This window comes from Sminthopsis crassicaudata, chromosome 4 (genome assembly GCF_048593235.1).
Source record: "Sminthopsis crassicaudata isolate SCR6 chromosome 4, ASM4859323v1, whole genome shotgun sequence".
NCBI classification, from domain to species: Eukaryota; Metazoa; Chordata; class Mammalia; order Dasyuromorphia; family Dasyuridae; genus Sminthopsis; species Sminthopsis crassicaudata.
Window position 1 is genome coordinate 454,946,892 of NC_133620.1, and position 21,203 is coordinate 454,968,094.

Genomic DNA, 21,203 nt, shown 5'->3' on the forward strand with positions numbered 1-21,203 from the left:
GAAGTTCCAGTCAAGGTCTTTTTAAGCTGTGCTGTCATACAGGTCTCCTGAACATCATGGCGGTGGTTGCCAAAGACAGATGAGGAGGAAAAGGGGCAAGACAAAAGATGTTCTGTCCCGATGCTACTTGGCTATCAGGCCGAAGACCTTCTTCTCTAACAAACCCTGAGCCAAGGATGGGCCAGATCAGATCAGAGGGGAAAGAACTTGACTTCAAGCTGGCGGGGACTCCAGAGGCCATCTAATCCAAGGCCCTCATGTTACAGAGCAAGAGACTGAGGCTCGGAGAAAGGAAGACTTGCTCACTGGCACACAGGCAGCGGGTGGCAGAGCTCGGATTCAAGCTGGCATTCTATCCGTTCCACCTCCCCTCATCCAGAGGGCCACAGGACCTCAAAGGGACAAACCCCTCCCTCGAGTTTGCCAGTGGGACGGAGCAGAAGATGCACCCTGTGCCAGCTTCCTGTTGGTTTGCTCGAAAGCTCATAGGCAGATGCAGAGCTAGAAAGCCCACCCCCCCATTTTATGGAGGAGGAGCCCCCCAGGTTGAGTGGCCCCACCAAGAGTCATACAGTTAGTAGGCCTCTAAGGTAGGCCCCCAACCCAAATCTTTCCAACTTTGCTCCCAGACACAGTTCCACAGCTAACCATGACAACCCTGCCTGAAGTTCTGTCAGCAAGAGCACTGAGAGCATTGAGGACAGGAGACATGGATACCAAGAACGCTTTTTGTTGCAGCCAACCCCTGGAAACAAAGCAGGCGCCCGTCGACCAAACTGTGGAGAGAAACTGGAGTTATGGAAATGACTAAGCTATTAAAACCAGGCGGCGACCAGGAGGGGCTCAGAGAAGCTTCCGAAGACTTAAAGGGGCCAATTCAGAGGGAACAAGGGAAACAGGAAACAATGCCCACCATGACCGAAATGAAACAAACACAAATGCGGGATGAGCCACCACCCCAATGCCCAGGCCCAGACGTGGATCTGCCCCCCCCTTCCTGGCAGACCCAGACAATGTCCAGGTGAGTTTTGCTGAAACGATTCCCCCGCTCTCTCTTCATTATTCTGATAAAAGGGAAGGCTTGTGGCAGAGAGGATGCAGGAGGGATAGAGTGGGAGCCAAAGCGATCTTACCGTCAGCGAAGTGAAGGTCATGCACATCCCACCGAAGCCGTTCAGAGACAGGGAGATGAAGATGAGCACAGAGAGGGCTGTGGGGGAAAGGGAGAACATTTATGGGGGGAGGAGGCTCCTAGGAAGCTGGCCCACTGGGGAGGGAGGATGCCCAGACTGCCCTGCTTTCTCTCCCTTCCTTCTTTGATAGTCAGTATAATTGAGAGGAGGCTGGGAAAGGGGAACACAGGGAATCTGTCCTCGGAATATGGCTTACTCTCTCTTAGCATGTCTCACTAATGAAAGCTGCATCCATTCCACTCATAATAGAAATATCTGTGTCCCCCAAACTCTATGCCAGGGTGTGACTTCAGAATCTGCCCTCTGACCTTTAGAATCCATTTTCTTCAAGCCTCCAGTCAAATATCATGTTCTAAAAAATTTTTATAATTATAAAATAAAAAAAACAAAAATAAAAACAAATATCATGTTCTAAGAACACAAGGGGTCTTCTCAGCCCCTCAAACTACCCACTTTGGAGTCTGTGGGTACCTAGATACATACAGGGGTATATGATAGTATGAAAGCCGTTTAAGGGCAGGCACTGGCTTGATATTCAACTTAGAGCAGGGACACACACACACAGTAGTTGCTTAATAAATGCTTGTTGACTGAATCTCTTCCCAAAGAGGGCAGAAGCTGTTCCTTTTCTTTTTCTTAATTTCTTTAAAATTTTTTTTTTTTACTATTTTTTCCCTAATGTTTATTACCAGGATAATTACCCTGTGGTATTTTAAACTTATTTTTAATACACATTACTTTATGAATCCTGTTGGGAGAGAAAAATCAGAGCAAAATGGGAAAATCATGATAGAGATGAAAAAACAAAAGGCATTTTCTGTCCAAAGTCTATTGGGATTGCTTTGGATCACTGAGCTACTAAAAAGAACTAAGTCTTTCGTAGTTGATTATCACCCATTCTTGCTGTTATTGTGTACAGTGTATTCCTGGTTCTGCTTGTTTTCTTAGCATCAGCTCATGTAAATCTTCCAGGCCTTTCAAAAGTCAGCTTGTTGATCATTTTTTATGATTTTTATATTTATGATATTTATCTTCATGTCCTACAACTTATTCAGCCATTCCCCAACTGCTGGATATTCATTCCTTTTCCAATTCTTTGCTACCACAAAAAGAGCTGCTACAAACATTTTTGCACCCGTGGGTCCCTTTCCCTCCTTTAAGATCTCTTTGATTTATAAGCTCAATAGAGACACTGCTGGGTCAAAGGATGTACACAGTTTATAGCCCTTTGGGCGTAGTTCCAGATTGCTTTCCGGAATGGTTGAATCATTTCACAACTCCACCAACAATGCATGTGTCCCAGTTTTCCCACATCCTCTCCACCATTCATCATTATCTTTTCCTGTCATCTTAGCCAATCTGAAAGTTGTGAGGTGGTCCCTCAGAAATGTTTTCATTTACCTTTCTCTGATCAATAGTGATTTAGAGCATTTTTTCATATAACTATAGATGGCTTTAATTTCATCATCTGAAAATTGTCTGTTCATATACTTTGACCATTTATCAATTGGGGGGGGGGCAGGGAGGGCTGTTGCTTCATGTCCTTGTTTTCTCTGGCACCTGGCACAAAGGAGGTGCTTTTGATTTTAATGCATCGGCTCTTCCAGGGAGGAAAGGCCGGTGCCCTTAGGGCAGCTCTGGGTGCTCAGTGGAAGAATGAGCGAGGGTGCTATAAGAACTCCGTCCTTTCGCAGCTGGATGGGTGCCATTTTCCACTTGGCATCCCAGGAGTAGCTGGGTCAGTTTGGGTTGAGCAATACCACTGAGGCTATTTCACACCTACCACTAGTTTCCCTGTGGTTTTCCTGGATAAGTGACCTGTTCTCTTGCCCAGCTGGCAATGTGAAACAATCTACTGGAAATTCCTACCATCTCTGCCCCTTGACCCCTGTTCCCCTCCCAGAACTCAGCATCTATTTTTGTAGGGTGGCAATATGCCAGAGAACACACCTAAGTTCTTCCTCTTGCCCTGAATACTCACAATTTGGGTTACTGGCTCCATAGGCGATCATCAAGCAAGAAACAGAAAAGCAGGCGCTGAAAGCAAAGGGGAACCATCAGCCATTGTCATTGAGAGCCTTCTAGACTGGGGTGGAGGGAATCGGAGACATCACAACTCAGGCTTCCTATCATTGGCCACTAAATACTACGCTGGAAGCAAAGAGGGCCCTTTATCGGCTTGGAAAAGCAAAACACTCAACTCAACTCCCTCAGATCTAGGTGGTGCGATGGCAGAACAGGAAACCTGCCCAAGCCCAACTTGGAGGAGAACAGAGTCTGAAGTCTGCCTCTAGCGGGGAGGCTCTGGACAAGTCCATTCATTTCTCGGATCTGCCATTTTCTCATCTATAAAATGCAGCTCATCACATCTGTAGTGCCCGCCTCACAGGACTGCTGTGAGCGAGGTACTTTATAAACCCCAAAGCATTAGAGACAGCAAGTCCCCAAAATCTGGGTGCAGTTTGAGGCTTTTGCCTTTGGGGATACCTTGTATAAATTAGAATAGTTCCAGTCATCTAATGAACTAATATATGTAAATAACAATATATATATAAATAATAATATATATAAGTGAACTAATATATGTAAACAATAATATATACAAGTGAACTAATATATGTAAATAATAATATATATAAGTGAACTAATATATGTAAAAAGTGGATGTAAACCTTAAAGCATTATATTTAAAATTTTTCTTTCTCATAAACTTAATCATCAACAAGCATGACCCTCTTAAAATACAGAGAACGAAAAGGAGGGGTTTATATGAAACATTTGGTGTTCTATTTTAACCCTGTACTAATAACATTATTGACGTTTCAGATCTTACTCAAGAGAAGCTCTAGTCCTTCTCGATTTCATATGATACCCAACCTCCCACCATCCTTTATGACAAAAACTTCCAAAAGAAATAGTCAGGAGGGGTCCTCATTTATGGAGATTGTTGGAAAAGCCTGTCTAGGACGCCCCAAAAGGAAGCTTAGAAGACTCAGGAGATCACAGATGAGAACTAGAAAAGACCGAAAGGTCACCTTGTCCACCCAATGCCCAGTGGAGGAAAGGTAGGACTTGAACCCTGGTCCTCTGCGTTTGACCCCAAACCAAACTCCTCATCCCTTGGGGACAGGTACGGCATCCACCATTCTCCTGTCATCTCCAGTCTCTCTCATATCACCTGGCCCATGGTTGGACCCACATCACAAGGGCTCAGCTACCTGGGATACCCCATGAGACATTCCAAAGAACGGAATGGGCCCAGAGCCTCCCGACTCAGCAATATCGCGAGCCCTCCAGGTGATGGGATTTACCAGGGACCCACCCGTGCCCACTCTGGGTTTTCCCAGAAAGTTTCCCCAAAGGGAACGCTGAAGTCCAGGGCAAGGACGGTCAGCTCCACAGCTAGGTAAGTGGCTTGGGAGTTTGGCTGGCCTCCATTCAGAGGTCGTTAGTACTAACCTGCCAAGCAAGCGCAGCTTGCGGGGGCCATATTTGTCCATGACGATGCCCAAGGGCAGAGTGATGGCACTGAGCAGAAAGGAGCCCACGGTAAAAGCCAAGTTCAGCATTTCATCCTGGGCCTTACAGCTGAGCCAGCCGTTCATCCAGCTCACCTCTTCCTGCTCCACCTCTGGGGCCTGGTCGGAGCTGTTGGTGATGTTCTCTGCAAGATGAAGAGGAGAATACCCACACACAGTGATGAGGATGATGATGGCAGGAAAGCCAATCCCATGGAGAAGGTGCCAGCCACCCCAACTGTCACCCACAGGGCAGATAGGCCAGGCCGGCCTTGTTAAAACCAACAGGCACCCGGAGGTTGGCCACCATCTCCTTCTACTGGAGGAGACAACCCAGGACCCTGAACCCCAACATCTGTGGACAAAGCCCGAGTCACCATCCTGAGATGCAGCCTGGGAGCTGCTCCTGCAGATGCCATAGCCACAGTAGCGAAGACCCAGAGAGGAAGGTCTGGCAAATGGTCCAACATCAGGAACCACTATGACTTTATCCAAGGCACCGTAGTACTGGTGGGTCTCCAGAACCTTCGTTCAGTGTCTTAGGGCACCTCTGGGCATTGGGACTGGGCCCAGGCCACCCCCTAATCCCAATACTCCTTACAGTGTCACTATTGGTACCTTTCCCTTTCAAAGGTAAAATTGGCTTCATGACGGAGCCAGGGCAGTAAGTTTGGCCCAGAACCCCTGGAACTACCTTGACCGGTACAGGATACCCAACCTGTTTCCCAATCGGAGCAAAGCCAGCGTCCTTGGACCCGGGCACCAGATAGGAAACCCTGGCCCTCCCTCAGAGTCACAGAACCAATGGGAGAAAGCTGGCCCAGGCTCAGTTAGTCCAGACCAACCTGAAATCAAAGAGCCAAGATCAATCCTGGACAAATAACCAAGCAAGGGCCCTTATCTCACTGCCTTCAACTCTCTTAGTGCAGGATGGGTCCTGTACTGAGGTCAAGGGTCGGTGACCCACCCCAAAATAATGCCCAGAACAGCTGCCACAAAATCAGGTCAGCGATGGAATTGGAGGAATTCTGGCCATAATGACGGCAACTTGCTCCTGATAGATGCAGAAAGCTAAGGCCCGCTGACCTGGGAGAAGGAAGGGAAAGGAGGGAGAAGGGGACAGCAGGGGAAAAGGGAAGGGGCTCCTCTGGAGCTCACACTCTCAAAAAGGGAGAGTCCTTTATAAAAGGGCCCGTCTGGCTGATTCCCAGAACTGGGGCGTCCTTGGCCCCCAACCTCCTGATGACTTTCTTCAGCCGTGCCACGCCATCCTACTCCTTGTATCCATGACTACAACAACTAAAACCAGCATCTCAGGCTTTGTGACAGAATTTCTCTTTCTAAGTCACCTGGATCCCCTCCTTTTTGGTTTAAGTAGAGGAGGAAGTTCCTACTGTATGGCCTTCGCTTCACTTCCGAGTCTCAGTTGCCGAGTTGTCCCTTTCCGGACACACCCGGTCCCAGCTCCTGGCCCTATGGATCTGGAGTGTTGGCCACAGTAGTGAGGTGACCATAGCCCTGGACTGTCACTCCCAAGACCCAGAAACAGAAGGAAGCAAGAAAGAAGGGGAGAGGCCGTAGGTGAATGTAACAATTAGCTGAACTCCTTCACCAGCATGAGACTGAAAGGGTGTTGACTAATCTTGCAAAACCAGGCCAAGCCCTGAGGTGGTAAAATGACTTTCTTTTAAATTCCAATCTACTTAACTGCTAATGGAGGGGCCTTCCCATAGGCCCAGGATTACAGAAAAAGGATGGATGGCCCATGAAACTGCAGCTCTACTTTTCTAAGTACCGCCCCCCCACCCTTCAGCTTCCCGAGCTCCCCCGCTTGTGTGAGCATCTCCCAGTCTTTCTTCTTAAGATGCCCAATGAGTCCTTTCCTCTTATCCTTGCTTGTCCCTCTGGCCCCCTGAAAGCTCACTTTCTTATCAGGAAGAGGAGAGGAGAGAAAAGAGAAGAAAGTCTTTGCAACACAGACACAGTCAGGACCAATTCCTGCATGGACCACAATGCACTTCGGGGCTGTCTTCTCTGCCAGGAGGGGACATGAGGGCTTCACATCTGATCTGAGGGAAGGGCAGGGAAAAGGATCCACTGAACCCAGGTGGGCACCAGGCACTCAAAAACTGGTCTGAAAAGATCCCTGCTGAGAGATGCCCACACACAAGCTGCCAGCATGGAAGGAGGAGGGCAGTGCAGGCTGCCAACCCCTGACTCGTCAGACTACAGGGCTGGTGCCGGCCTGGGCCTCAGAGACCGCAGGCACTGGGCAAGATCCCGGCCTACTGACAGCTCCAGCCACACGATATCTGGGCATCCAACATGCGTAAGAGATGCTAATTAATTAAGATAAACAATTAACTACACAGGAGGAGCAACCCAGCCCAGCCAGCAGGCAGATAGAGAAGGGAGAAAACAGGGCATGTTGTTTGAGAGAAGAGCTGGGAAGGATCTGAAACAGATTGGATTCCCCGAGCGGAGGACGCAAATAAACCAAAGAATTTTTCCTTTCTGGTTTTTAAAGAAAGAAGCCTTCTCCTACCCAGTGACCAAACCACCTGAGCCCCACAGAGCTCCCATATGACCACATCCAGTGTAGACCTGCTAGGCCATCTCAGCCCGCCTTGGCTAACTCTTCTCTAGGCCAGAGCTTCCCAAATTTTCTATATACTCTTAAAAATTAGGGGGGCCTCCTATCTCCACCCCAAGAGCTTTTGCTCATGGGGGTTCTTTCTAGTGATTGTTTCCCTATTGGAAATCTAATTATTTTTCCCCCTTGAGGCTGGGGTTAAGTGACTTGCCCAGGGTCACACAGCTAGGAAGTGTTAAGTGTGAGACCAGATTTGAACTCGGGTCCTCCTGAATTCAGGGCTGGTGCTCTATTCACTGCACACCCTAGCTGCCCCAAAATCTAAATGTTTAATTCTTATTTTTAAAACAGTTTTGATATTGCAGATCCCTTTAAAGGGTCTTGGGGAGCTCCAGGGGTCACTCTTGTACAGGATGCCTTCTCTGAATGATGTTTTTAAATGAACAAAATAAAATCTATAAGATTACAAAGGAAACTAATTCTATCAGAATCGTATTAACATCGAAAAACATAAACAATTCAGGGACCCCTTCCCCAAAATCTGTCCACAGACCTGGGGAAAAGAACTCCTGTTCTCATTGATGACAGAAAACTAAAAAACAAAAAGACAGAGCCTTTCCTGTGTGCCAAGACAGCCCTGAGGGCACCAGGGAAGGAAGCTGGCCCTTGTGTTAGTCCCCGTGTTGACAAGGTCTATGTACAGGGAAGATCTATCTGCCAGGTTAGCCGAGGTCGAGGGTGATGAGACGAGGGCTCCCATACTGGCCACTAAAGGCCTCTGGGACCCCCCCCCCCAGCTCTGGGGCCGGGAGCTTATGATTCTCCTCTCCTTAAACACCTGAACACGGCATCCTGGGCCCCCGCCTGAACCTTAGCCCACAAGGGCTGGCTCTCTGGGCAGGAGGAGGGGGAGGATCTTAAGATAAACAGGAGATATAAAAACTAGAGACAGCAAGCCATTTATTTACTAAGTTGGGGGGGAGGGTTGGACTAAGTTCTGGCCACAGACAAATGCTGCCTCTTGTCATTTACTCCCAGGGTGCCCTTGGACAGATCCCTGAATCTCACTAAGGCCTCCTTTCCTTAGATGGCCTGGAAGGCTCCTTCCTGCTGAAGTCTAGAATATCTTGAAGGTCCCTGCCAGTTAACACAAGCTCTCTCTCTCTCTTTCTGTCTGTGTTTTTCTCTCCCTCTCTCTCTCTCCCCCTCCCCCTCTCCCTCTCTCTCTCTCTCTGTCTCTCTTCCTCCTCCCTTCCTCTCCATCCTCCCCATGTGGCAGGAGCATGAGAACAGATGGCTAAAGGAGGCAGAGAAGTCCACTTCTCCTTCCTGGTTACACTGAGGCTGAGCACTCCAGAAAGCATCCTACAACGCCGCCGTTTTTAACCCAGACTCTTTTGCTCCCCCCAAGTGGTGGGTGATGGGGGAAGGAGAACCAGGGGTGCCAGTGATCCCAGAGTGGGCTCCCCTTCCGCCCTCTCAGGCAGCTGCTGCAGCGGGTATCCAGACATGGGCCGGGGGGTGGAGAGGGCTCCCAGAGTGCGGAGGCCAGGCTGGTGAGAGCCTCACAGATCTGCCCTGGGAGGACCTTGAAAGGACCAGGGGGTCCGGCCTGGAGCAGATTTAGGAGGGGATACGATAGCAGTGTCAAAGTTTTTAAGTCCCCAGCTACAAGAGGGAGTCGTCTGTTCCACCTGGTCTCCAGGAACGATGGATGAAAACACTCCCATTCCTAATAGTTCAGTCCCTGTGTCATCTTGGACACGTCCCTTGATGTCCTTGAGCCCGGTTCTGTAGACCCCTCTAAGTCCTGCTGCTCCAAGTCTCCATCTTGGATTTTGAGCTGGAATGGACCTCCAGCTCTCTCATGATACAGAGCCAGAACCGAGCAGCCTGGGAGGGCAGGGACAACAAGCGGCAGCGGCAGCATTCGAACCCTCTCCCTTCATTCAGATTCAGTACTCTTCCCATTGTATCCTAATACCTCCTATCAAATAGAAGGCTGCCTTAGGAATGAGTGACAGGTTCTCTTAGGATTCAGGACTAGAGGGGCCCTTAGAGGCCTTGAGTCCAGTCCTTTTTATACATGAAGTGAGGCTGAAAGGCTGACTGACTTCAAGGTCATGAAGCTAATAAAGGTCTGAGGCAGCATTTGAACTCAAGGCCCAGCACTCCAGCAACCTGGAGAGGGAATTCTTGTCTGGAAGACTTGACCTAAATGGCCCCGGAGGTCCCCTTTGGGCCTCCTGCGACAGAAAGCCACCAGTGAACCCCCAGAACAGTTTTCACTAACTGTTGGGGGGCTGCTCAGCGCTAGCACGGTAGGACGAGAAGAGCACTAAATCTGGAGTGAGGAACCAGCTTCGGAGCCTACGGATGACAACTGCTAGCTGTGTGACTGTGGGCGAGACCATGGGCCTGGGATCCACCTGGAGATGGGAGGAGCAGGAGGGGGGCTCACCTGCTCACCTGGGGCCACAAGGAGGAAGGAGAGTGCTGCTCACACCCAGAAATCCACACCTTTTGTTGGCAGCAAACAAGACAAGATCATCATAAATAACCCCAACAGCACCCGCCCACTGGGCCACCCCACCCGGGCTCTGGTTTGGGCCACTAGAAGCCAAAGAAAGAAGGTCGTGGGGTGGGTCACCCCAGAAAGAGCAGAGCCCGGCTCGGGCGCCCCGGGCCCAACGGCCAGCGGGGCGAAGTCAGAGGGTCCTGTCCTTGTGGGAGCCACGGGTGCCCCATTCCAGGAAAGGGGAAACACAAAGAGGAGAACTGGTAGAACAAGGCTGAGGGAAGAGCGGTAATGGGGCTGTTTACCCGAGGCCCCAGAGGAGGGAGGAGGAAACAATACAACGCTCTGTTCCAATGAACTTCACCACAACAGAGTCAAAGAAAGCCCGTCTGTGCCAGATGCAACTGCCGGCAACAGCCAGGGAACGGAGGGGCTGCTCCGGGGAAGGACGCTTCACCATCTGCAGAAGACGTCCCCCCGCCCTGGACACGAGGGGCGATTACTCTCCCCTTTTACAGATGAGGGAAACTGAGGCCTGGAGACCGAGTGGCTTGCCCAGGGCCACACTGCTATGTTTTAAGGAGTGATTATTAACCCAAGCAGCACGTCTGGTGAAGAGAGCACTGGACTTGGACCTGGGTTAAAATCCTGCCTCAGACAGGGATCAGCTGTGTGACCATAAGCAAGTCAAGCTAATCTAGTTAGCTAATCTGTTAAGTACCTACTACATGCTAGGCACCTGAGATAACAACCTCTCCTCATTAAATACCTACTATGTGCTAGGAAGTGGAGATAAAAGTAAAACTGATGAGGGACCTCCCATAATCCCTCATTAAATACCATTAAATACCTACTAAGTGCTAGGAGGTGGAGATAAAAGTAAAACTGATAAGGGACCTCCCCAATCCTTCATTAAGTACCTACTATGGTGCAAGGCTCTGGAGATACAAGTACAAAAAATGAAATGATCCCTATGTTCAAGGGACATCCATTCCAATGGAAACGAGGTTTGCCTCTAGGCACCCTTCCTACCCTAAATCAAAAAAGGATCTCCCCAACTCTCAAACGGACCCTTCTATGTTACTCCGCTTCCCTTGATTTCCAATAGATCCAAGAGCTTTTTCTTGAATCCCACCAAATGAAAAGCCAATGACTTTTTCCAGGGCCTCTGGGATTCCCGGCCTTGCAAAACTTGGGAAATCCTTACAACAGGAGAGGCCCTTTGATCAGCCCTTCAGCCCCTCACTTGGCTTCCTCACAGCTCTTCCCCGCCCCCGCCCCCACGGGATGCCGGGCTCAGAGGACCTGCTGCTGACCGGGCTCAACCTGGACAACCCCATCCCAGGCTCTTCTGCCCTTCTCTGAAATCCTCTGTCCATCCTATCCGGCAACAGGAAGCATCCCAGCTCACCAAAGGAGACGTGGGGGAGAGGTCAGTCTCAGACGAGGAACAAACAAGAGAAGGCGACAGACCGAGCAATGAAGGCCGGTCCCATGGCCCGGCGGGGCCCCTCCACTCTCCCGGAGCTGCGGGGGAAGAACACCCCTTCTTGTCTTGTCTGAAGGAGAAAACACCCACAATGGGGACTGGCGAGTCCCTGTAAACATCCCCACTGTTTGGGGGCAAGAATAATCCCTTGGTACTGCTCAGCATGAAGGGGGATGTCACAAGGCCATTCACAAGGTCCCTGAGAAGCAGCACTTAAGCAGACAGACTCTCTCAGGCATGGAAAACAAGGGGAAGCCGGCGATGGGGGAGGGGGACAGGCTAGGTCACAGAGAGTGAAGGCAGGCAGAGGGAGGAAGGGGGAAAGGCAGAATCCCCGAGGGAACGCTGGGTAATGAGATGTCACCGGCCCAGAAGGATGGCGGATCTCACTCCGGGCAACGTGCCACCTCCTTACGCAGCTGGTTCCATCACAGGGATGGCCAGCCCACCCCTCGGTGCAAGGGGTACCACACGATAGCTGAGCCATGCACGGCTTCCTGTCCCAGTTTGGGGTTCTGGGATAGCGGCAAGAATAGGAGGCCCAATGAGACCCAGGCCAGTTGTGACCTCCTGGCCCTTTTTGGAGAAGAGGTGGGAGGTGGGGGAGGAAGGCAAAGGGCCGGCCCAGCGGCTGGAGGGCTAGCCTTCGCCTCAGCCTGGTGAGCCCCCCAAGTCACTTTCCTGGCTTGGGCCCCCGAGAAGGAAGAGCTTGACCTGGGGTCTGTGGACTCATGTTACCATCTCTGCATCTCCATAGATTTCTTTTGTAATCCCAGGTTATTTTATTTTATGCACAGAGTGTTCTGAGAAGGGTCCTCAGGTACATGGGCAGAGGGAGCTTCCTCCTGGGAGTGGCTCCTCTAAAGAAATCACCAAATAAGCAGACTCAGCACCTTCCTCCCCCCCCCCCCCATACACACACCCATAAAATAAAAAGATAAAAACGTGTGACACATGGAAATGGCAGCAAAAGTGAAAGGGCGGACAGTGGCGAGTCCTGAACCTCTGGCCGGGGAGCAGGGGAGGGGGCCATAAAATGGGAGTGCCCCAAAGCATCCCACTGCAAGGTCCCTGGTTCCATCTGAAGGCTGGGGAGAAGGGCACAGAGAATGAGCTCCCCGTCTCAGAGCTGCCACGGTCCCCCGGTTAGCCCCCGTGATCCGGGTTACCTAGCACCAGTCAGCACCGACATGCATGGAGGCCCCAGCAAGCCCCTGCCCCACCCCCCCTCCTCCAAAGCCCAGGTCCGTCACCCTTGACCGAGGAGGGGCGCAATTGTGAAACACTCGAGGTTCACTGGCAGTCACCCTCGTGCACGTGAGACTCCCATTATCACAAGCCAAATACCTGACTGGCAGGGCAGCGGCAAAGACACGCGGTGACGAGAAGAGAGGAGCAAGTTTCCTGCAGCATGTCCCTGCCTGTGGTCGCCTTGGAATCTGCAGCCTTAACCCGTTGCCCCACTTCCCAGAAGGACGAGAGCTCTCTCCTTTCCCTCTCCCTCCTCCGCCTTCCACTCTCTTTCTCTGTCTCTGTGTGTATGTGTGTCTCTGCCTCTCTCCCCTCCTTCCCTCTTCCCTTCTCCGTCTCCCCCCCTCCTCCCCTTCATTCTATGTCTTGGTCTTTCTCTTTCTCTGTATCCCGTCCTGTCTTTCTCCAAGAACACCAGCCTTAAGGGTCCGGAGGATGTGGGGTTGCAGCCCAGCTCTGGCGTCCATCAGCTCGTGGCCATGGACATCTCCCAGGGTCTCCATGAGCATCACCAAACAGCGGTGCCCTCTGCCTAGGAGGCAGCTTGGTGCATTGAAGAGAACCAGGCAGGGCTGGGTTCTGGTCTTACCTCAGAACCAGCCTCCCTGCGTGTCCCCAGGCAGAGAACTTAACTTAGCCTCCAAGGCAGCTATTCCCTGAGAGTCTGGATTCTAGGGGAGGAAGCCCTGTTCTGGGGGATGGAGCACCCTCACTTGGCATTTCCTAGGCCCGACCCCACTGCCACCCCACTGAGAATATTAAGGACTGAAGGGAGGATGGAAAATGTGGAGGATCACAGATTTAGAACTGGAAGACTATATTTTCTTTCTTTTTCCAGGGAGCAAGCCCATGTCTTCCCTCCCCCCCCCCCCGCCTCCACCCCATTCCAATCAAACAATAAAAAAAGAAAAAAATCCACTCCTAACAAATCTGCCCAGTCACTGGACACATGCTCCCTGGCTAGGTCTCACTGTGCAGTACCGGTCTCTCCCTGCTCACTGGGGCTGGGGAAGGGACTTTCTCTATCATCCCCTGGTAATATGGGTGGCCGGTGTATCACTCAGAGTCCTCAAGTCTTTCTAAGCCACTTTTCTCTACTTTTTTTTATGAATTGTTCCAGTTCTGCATCTGTCCCAGAGGTCTTCCCATGCATTTCACCACGTCTTACAATGTGGTAATATCTGTGACACTCACAGACAACACCCCGACTTTATACTTGAGGGAAGGAGGCCTCTGGGATGAAAGGGGTTCTTCAACGTCACCCAGGAGGTAATGGGCAGAGCCTGGGTTTGACCCACATCCTGTGATTCCAATGGAAGGGAGGCTGGAGGTCAAGGAACTATGCCCCTGGACTGTGGGACCCGTGGCAAGTCACTTCCCTGCTAAGTGCCCTCAGGCAGCTCTCTAAGATTCTAGATGGCAGAGAAGGAGGCAACCTCCCAAGAGATGGAAATGCTTTGTAAATGGTAAAATGTGACTCTGTACACGGCCCATCTCTTACACTACACAATTAGAAACACTTGGGGGCATGGAGCAAGTCCTACACAGATCTGTATCCACAGGTCTGGATAAGTCTTGGGCCCTGGAGAACGGCTTGTTCGAAACACGGGCTTCCTCAAACCACATTCCAAGAGACTGGATCAGGAGCAGGAAAAAGAAGAAAGCAGGAGAGCCTGAGCTCCGAAGTAGGGAAAAGGACAAATCAGTGAGGAAACGCCGGTGTCCCTGGCCAAGGTCCCACGGTGGGGTTCTGCCAGGGCTACGTTGGAGCACAGGGAGATGGAGCCACCAGGGGAGTCTGGTATCTAACAGAGACCGCAGGCTGGCCTCTTGGGTCCTCACATTCTACCTTTTCCCTCTCTCAACGAGAGCAACAGAGGGGCCCTCCGTCCTCGAGTCCCGGGAAGAAGGGGTCATAGAATTAAAAGTGGAAGGAATCTTTTAGTGTAGCTAGGTGGTATAGGGAAGGGGTCTTGATTCGGAGTCAGAAAGCCGCCAGTTCAAATCCTGCCTCAGACAGTTACTAGCTGGGTGATCCTAGACATATCCAAGCCTCAGTTTCCTCTGTGAAATAGGAATAATAATGCCTCCCTTAGAGGACTGCTGTGAGGAGCAAATGAAATAATTATTGTAGAGCGTTCTATAAATCTTCAAGCCATATATAATATTAGTTTTTATTTAATTCAACCCCCTCATCAAGAGGCTCAGAGATGTTTTATAAAAGTCAATGACCAAGTTAAATGTCAGATCTAGGATTTGAACCCAGGATCTGACTTCCCGCTGAACTACAAATCCTCCCTTGCCACTGCCTACCTGTGTGAAATTAGGGGAGGGATGGACTAGCCAGTCTCTGTGCTCCCTTCCAGCTCTGGGACTCCGACCCTACAAGCGCCCCTCGCCCTCAGCCATTATCTCCCCGGCATAGGTGCCTTCCAATCTGAATGTAAACAACAAATGCAAAATTCAGCCTGGCTCTGGACCCCCATAGATGTCTGGATCAGGCTCTGAAGAGCAAACAGAGAGGAAGAAAAGGCTTAACTCACTCAGGCCCACTGTCTCCACACTGATGTTACAAGAAAAAGGAAAAGTTGACAAATTTGCATTTTGCCCCTTGTAAATTGGCTCCTCCATTCCAGCTTCCTTTTAGAACCAATCCTCCAGAGGCAGCTAAAGTTCTCCATCTAATTGCCTCTTTATCACTGCCAAGTTTGAAGACTTTAAACTTATTCCACAAAAGATCTTAACCATAAATCTCCCCATCTTAGTCAGAGGCCTGCCATGACTTCTAGTCCTGAAAGCAACAGGTCAGAGAAATCTCTCAGAAGTGCTGATAAGGAGCTCCAACCCGATAAAGCGCCCCGCCTCAGCAGGAATTCCAGCAGAAGATGCTGGATCAACAGGTTAGGGGCCCAGAATCAGCAAAACCAAAATTAAGGAGGGAGCAAAGGGCTCCTGAGAAAAGCAGCTCATGCCCGGGATCTCAAGGGACCGTTGCCAACCATTCCATTGTCTGTCAGAACACACTGCTAATTCAACTCAACTCCACTGATCCAATTCTACATGTATTTTCTTGCACCCATCCATGCCGGACACAGAGATAAAACAAACACCCAGTTCCTGGCCTAAAGAAACTTACAGTCTGCTGGAATTCCCAATGAAGAAGGAAACAGAAGAAACTAAGACGTAAACAAAGCTGAGATAAATTGTTTTTCAACATTAAGTGCTTTTCTTTGTACTCCTTTTATTTAAGAACATGGTTCTGAGAAGGGATCCAGAGGCGCCGAGGATACATACAGAAGAGAGTAAGAATCTCTGTTCCGGGGTACCACGCACAGTGTGGTCTCAGTGGAGGTGGGACAGAGAACCCACCAGGTCTGGCCACACAGCCTTGTTGACTGGACCATCCTTTGGGTGCTTAAAAACCACCACTCTCCCATCCAAACTCGGTCCCTAGTTCTCAAACACTCTGAGAAAGGAGGCAGCTCATTCAGATCACAGCGGGCAGGAAAGAGGAAAGAAAGAAGTCAAGGGGAAGAATCTGCCAAGTGACTTGGTGCTTTCCATAGTGGTCATTAATCTCTGAACATCTCCCAGACTTAGCAGAAATCCCTGTCCAGAGAACAAGGTCTGCATCACCCAAGATTTCTGCTGATGCTGGCAAAGCCCTGCCAAGAGCCCTTAGGTTGTTAGGAAATGTTTTTTGAGTAGTTAAAGGTCAAGGGTTACAAGTGATATACTCTCTGCCCTCTTCCAAGTATCTACTCCCTCCCCCCAAGCACTCTCCTGCCCTAGTGAATCAGAGACTCCAGCCCTCCCAGAAGTCAAAGGGAGAGCTGGGTGCTGGTCACCCCCAGAGCCCACCGTGGATTCTCACTCAAGCTAAGGGCTCCAAGGCCACACAACACAAGGACAGGCGAAAATGACAGAATTTAGGTCCAGTTTACATGGAGGAACTGGTTACCCCCAGAGCCCACCTTGGACTCTCACTCAGGCTAAGGGCTACAAGGCACATGACATAGGGACAGGCCTAAGTGACAGAATTTAGGCCCAATTTACATGGAGGAAATTAGGTCTCGGGAGGACAAGAGCCAGTTTTAGACTGGCTTGGGTGTGGCTGAGATTTGGATGGGTTATCTCTCATCTAAATTCACCACCCACTGCAAGTGGAGAGGCCTGGTTGGGGGGGTGGCACTTCCCTCAGTTTCCTGTTCATCAGTATTATTTAAGGCTGCAGCTGAAGTAAACAGAGCGAGAGGTATATCATACCTGAGCCCCAGGCATACCACCAGCCAGCAGGGCGCTCTGGATCAAGGCCCTTTTTTTCCTGAGCTCTACTTCCTCCTCCAAAAAATGAGGGTGGGACTTGGAAGTCCTTCAAGGCTGTGACTCTGGGGCCCCACGCAATGACAATTTCTCCCAAATGATGAAAAAACCAAACCAAATCGAAATCGTGACCTCATGGGCACCTTGTTCATTTTTTTGAAGCTCCGAATCATGCCGTGGAGTCCGGGACAAAGGCATTCTTTTCTGCAAGTACAGGGCAAAGAACTGGAGGGGAGGTTTCCCTGGTGAAGTGACCTCTTTCAGCCCAGGTAATCCTCAGCACTCTCACTGTCACTTAGAGTCCTAGAGAGTTATTTCCAGCACTAGGAGAAGTGACTTTCCCTGTTACCCAGCAAAGCTGGAACCCTGCTGTCTCTGACCTTGACAATGATTCCCTTCACAAAATCTCCTTAAATTTTAGGCCACTTCCCTTCGTTGAAATTTGCACAGTTTTAGCAAATGCCAGTTAATTGGTCTCTACCTACAGGATATTCTTCACCAGTGATAATCACACAGAGGCTGATATTTTGTTGCTATTCAGTCCTGACTTTTCATGACCCCCTCTGGTTTGCATTTCCTGTTTCAGTTAATTTTACAGATGAGGAAACAGAGGCAAAAAATGAGGGTTAAGTGACTTGCCCAGAGTCACACAGCCGGTAAAAGTCTGGGGCCAGATTCGGGATATTCCTTCCTTTTCATCCTTATTCAAATTTTCCAAAAGTCCATCATATCTAACTTTTCAACAATTCTATTCATTTCCACATCTTTATTTGTGCTTAATTTATCTAGTTCTGATACAGGAAGGCTGAGATCCCGTAAAAGTCTGGGGCCAGATTTGGTATATTCCTTCCTTTTTATCCTCATTCAAATTTCTCCAAAGGTCTATCACATCTAACTTTTCTACAATTCTATTCCCTTCCATAACATCGTTACTTTGTGCTTAATTTATCTAGTTCTGATAGAGGGAGGCTGAGATCCAAAAGGAGCTTACATTTTATTTTATTGGTAAGAGACTTGCCAGGGCCCCACAGCTGGTAAATATCCACAGCACCATTTAGCTGTCCAGCTATTATTTTACACAAAGTTCTAAAGCAGGAGTTCTCAAACTGCGGCCCACGGGCCACATGCGGCGCTGAGGACATTTATGCACCCGCCGGGTTATGGCAAATGGGCCGAGGGGGGGAGACAGCGTGTGAGCTTTTGTTTTTACTCTAGTCCGGCCTCCCACAGTCTGAGGGACAGGGAACTGGCCCCTATTTAAAAAGTCTGAGGACCCCTGGTCTAAAGCATAGAGGCCTTTAGAGTCATTGTCCATATGATTCTAACAGCAAACTCATGGTGTAATCACTTGGTATTATTCTTGCCCATTTTACAGACAAAGAAAGTGAATCTCAGAGAAGTGAATTGACTTGCAATCGTACATGCAGTATTTATATTGTACTGTCCCTCTACTGGGGGGGGCACTAGACCTCTTTAGAAGGAAACAGCATAATTTGACATAATTAAGGGAGGCTCAGTTTGTCCTTCCTCTTCCAGGAGGTGAGAAATGAGGGAGGGCTGTGCAAGGTCAGCAGATTCACTTTCTCCTCCAGAGTCATCTGGGTCCAATAGTGAGACAGTTCAGACCAAAGGAGGGGCCCCAGATTCGGTGAAAGATCGTGACCTTTTTAAGTTAAGATCTCAGTTTGACTGAGGCAACACACACCCATTCAGTGATAAAGGTTAGTGAAGAAATGAGGCAGAAAATGAGCACTTTCACCTGGTCAAAAATACTCATACCACCGATAATTTGGGAGGGAGAATGTAGCAAGGACCCTGGGTAATCCTGCCCCTCTCTCACAATCAGCAGGATTTCCACAACCTCTAAGCAAGAAACAGCTTTTGAATATCACAAAGCAATTAGATCGAGTCGATCAGCTTCCAGACCCACCAAGCTCCAAGGGAAATCCCATTTTGGGCTTGCTCAGCAGGCTCGGTCCCACTCGGAGACTGGAAGCTTCCAGAAGGCAGGCTATGGAGCTCTGTGTCTGGGCCCTGCATAGAGCAGGGTTTAATAACGTGGAATGCTCGCCTCCTGAGGCAAACAAGGCCCATGAACCACAACTTCCTCTCAATATCTCCCAGACTGCCACTGAATCAAAAGGTTCTCTTCCCCGAAGAGACTCTGAACGGAATACAGTTAGGCTCATTTGAGCACCCAACAGAGACTTGCTGGGCGTCAAGGGCAGCCACGGTGCTGATCACAGCGGGAGGCCGGGTTCTGGAGTCACAGACCCACACCTGCAGGTGGGGCCCTGCTTACATAAGTCTTTGCATTTAAGCTGAGACACTGCAGGACCCAGAGTTAGGGGCCAGGGCCCTCGGAGGCCTTTGGGGTTGCCTAACCTCCCATGTTCAGAAAGGAAGAAATGGAAACTGACAAAGGAAACTGATTTGCCCAGGACCTCACAGGGAGTAAATGACAAGCGATCCTGTTTTGCTTTCAAAGGAGGGCTTTGAGATCCTGACTCTTATTTGCTCTCAGTTAGGGGAGGACAGCCAGAAGCCTCCCAGCCACTGCTCAGCTCCCCGCACCGCCCTGGGTTTGCTCTGTGGCCCCTCACTCTCCTGATCTGTACAATGGGGACAGAAAGACCCGGACCCCAAGCACACGGGAGGATGTACAGGAAGATTTCTCGAGGCTCGGCACTGTGGGGGTGGATACCGAGATTATAGAAATAGAGACTTCCCTGGAAGCCTCTGACTGGTGGGAAGAACAGGCTAATCCCGCCCTAGCCTGGCTCGATGATATCACCTCATTTTAGAGTACCCATAAGCCCTAGACCCCCCCCCCCTCCCCATCTGCTTACCTGGCTCCGTACACAGATAGGAATAGAAACCCTCGGACTTGAGCATGATGAGGAGGGACCCCCAGCCCAGGAGGACTGCAGAGAAAAGGAGATTTTCCACCACGGCGGTGCAGGCCATCCACCATCGCCTCCGGTGGGCAGTGGCCAGAGTGGGGGCCATGGCTCAAGCTGGGTGGAGGGAGCCCGGACCGAGCCCGGAGCAGCGATGTGGCGGCAACCTGCGAAGAGAAGTGCGGGTCACAACCCGGAGCCTCGGCGGCGGCGCACCTCCCCCTTCCCCAGCCTCTGCAGCAAAATGCAAACTATGTCACCCCTTCCACCGAGGCTGCTGCAGGTGGGGGAAGGAAGGAGGGTTGAGCAAGAGGCAGGCTCCAGCCCCGGGGAAGCCCGGCAGGGATCGTCCGGAGCCGGAGCCCCCCTTCCGGTGCCAGCGGGACTGGAGGCTCCCCGGCCCTCGGCCCCATTTAACGCGTGGGGAAACTGAGGCACCGCGGAGGAGGAATAAAGCTGGGAGAATGCTTGAGTCCGACTCCCGGGCGAGGGATGGACAGAGCCCGAGAGCTCGCAGGGGCGGCAGCCGGACACCGCGCCGAGCTGCAGAGAGGGAAGGGGGCCCCGACTCACCTGCGCCCGCCGCTGTCCCAGCCCGAAGCGGCGAGCACTCCCGCCCGCCCGCCCGCCAGCTCGCACACAGACCCGGCTCCGGAGGGGCTGCTCCTTTAACCACAGAATCAGCACCGGAGCTGCGGGACGGCCCGCCTCCCAGCTCGCCCATTGGCTCGGCGGCCCGGGGGAGCCGCGGCCCCATTGGCGGATCTCCGGGTCGCTAGGCGCTACGGGCACGCGAGCCCCGCATGGGACGGGCGAAGCCGGTTCGAACCGGCGGCGCGAGCCGCCCCGCTCGGCCCCCCCGCCGGCCCCCAGCCTCACGGGCCGGCGCCTCGAGCCCGGTGGGCTCCCGTTATCACGTCAGACTCCCACCCTCTCCCCGCCTTAGTCATCACTCCCGCCCGGCCTCCGATCCCTTCCCTCTGCCAGTCGATGTTCTCCGTTCCCACCCCGCGGACAGACAGGCCTCCTCCCGGAGCCCCCGGGCTGAAATCCCCCGCCGCCCGGCGCTGCTCACCCGGCTCCCGGCCGATGTGTGTCGGGCCCGCCCGGAGCCTTTTCTGCCCCCCTTTTATTCCAGCCCTTTTATTCCGACCCCGAGAGGAAAACACTGCCGCGCGCTGATTGGTGCAGACGGCGCTGGAAACAGGCAGCAACCAATCAGCAGCCGCCCGCCCGGCAGCGAGCACGAGCCGGTTCCGGCCGGACCGAGAGACAAACAAGAGAGCTTCGGGGAGGGGGAGGGAGCGGACCGGGAGGGGAGGGGGAAGCGGGCTGCGGGGACCCCGGGCTCCTCCTCGCCCCGCCCCGCCCCGGCCCACCCAGCCTGGAGGCTCCCTCTCCGCCTGGCTGGGGCTCTG

The 21,203-nt window shown here is 51.4% G+C and overlaps 1 protein-coding gene across 4 annotated transcripts in view; it reads right to left on the reverse strand.

The window, feature by feature from the left end:
* The window catches only part of SLC43A2 (solute carrier family 43 member 2), a 47,207-nt gene extending 26,223 nt beyond the window's left edge, over nt 1-20,984 (reverse strand). For 3 of the 4 annotated variants that reach the window (XR_012481470.1, XM_074263845.1, XM_074263844.1), the window contains exons 1-5: nt 20,359-20,466; nt 19,735-19,952; nt 4,653-4,857; nt 3,175-3,230; nt 1,134-1,210 (exon numbers count right to left, since the gene is read on the reverse strand). Coding sequence is in view for 3 of the 4 variants with exons in the window: in XM_074263845.1 (XP_074119946.1) it covers nt 1,134-1,210; nt 3,175-3,230; nt 4,653-4,857; nt 19,735-19,894 (498 nt within the window). In the remaining variant the exon portion in view is untranslated. Of the gene's footprint in view, nt 1-1,133; nt 1,211-3,174; nt 3,231-4,652; nt 4,858-19,734; nt 19,953-20,358; nt 20,467-20,860 lie in introns of those variants that run through there. The other variant, XM_074263843.1, reaches the window with a different exon arrangement.
* Between the last annotated feature and the right edge of the window lie 219 nt (nt 20,985-21,203).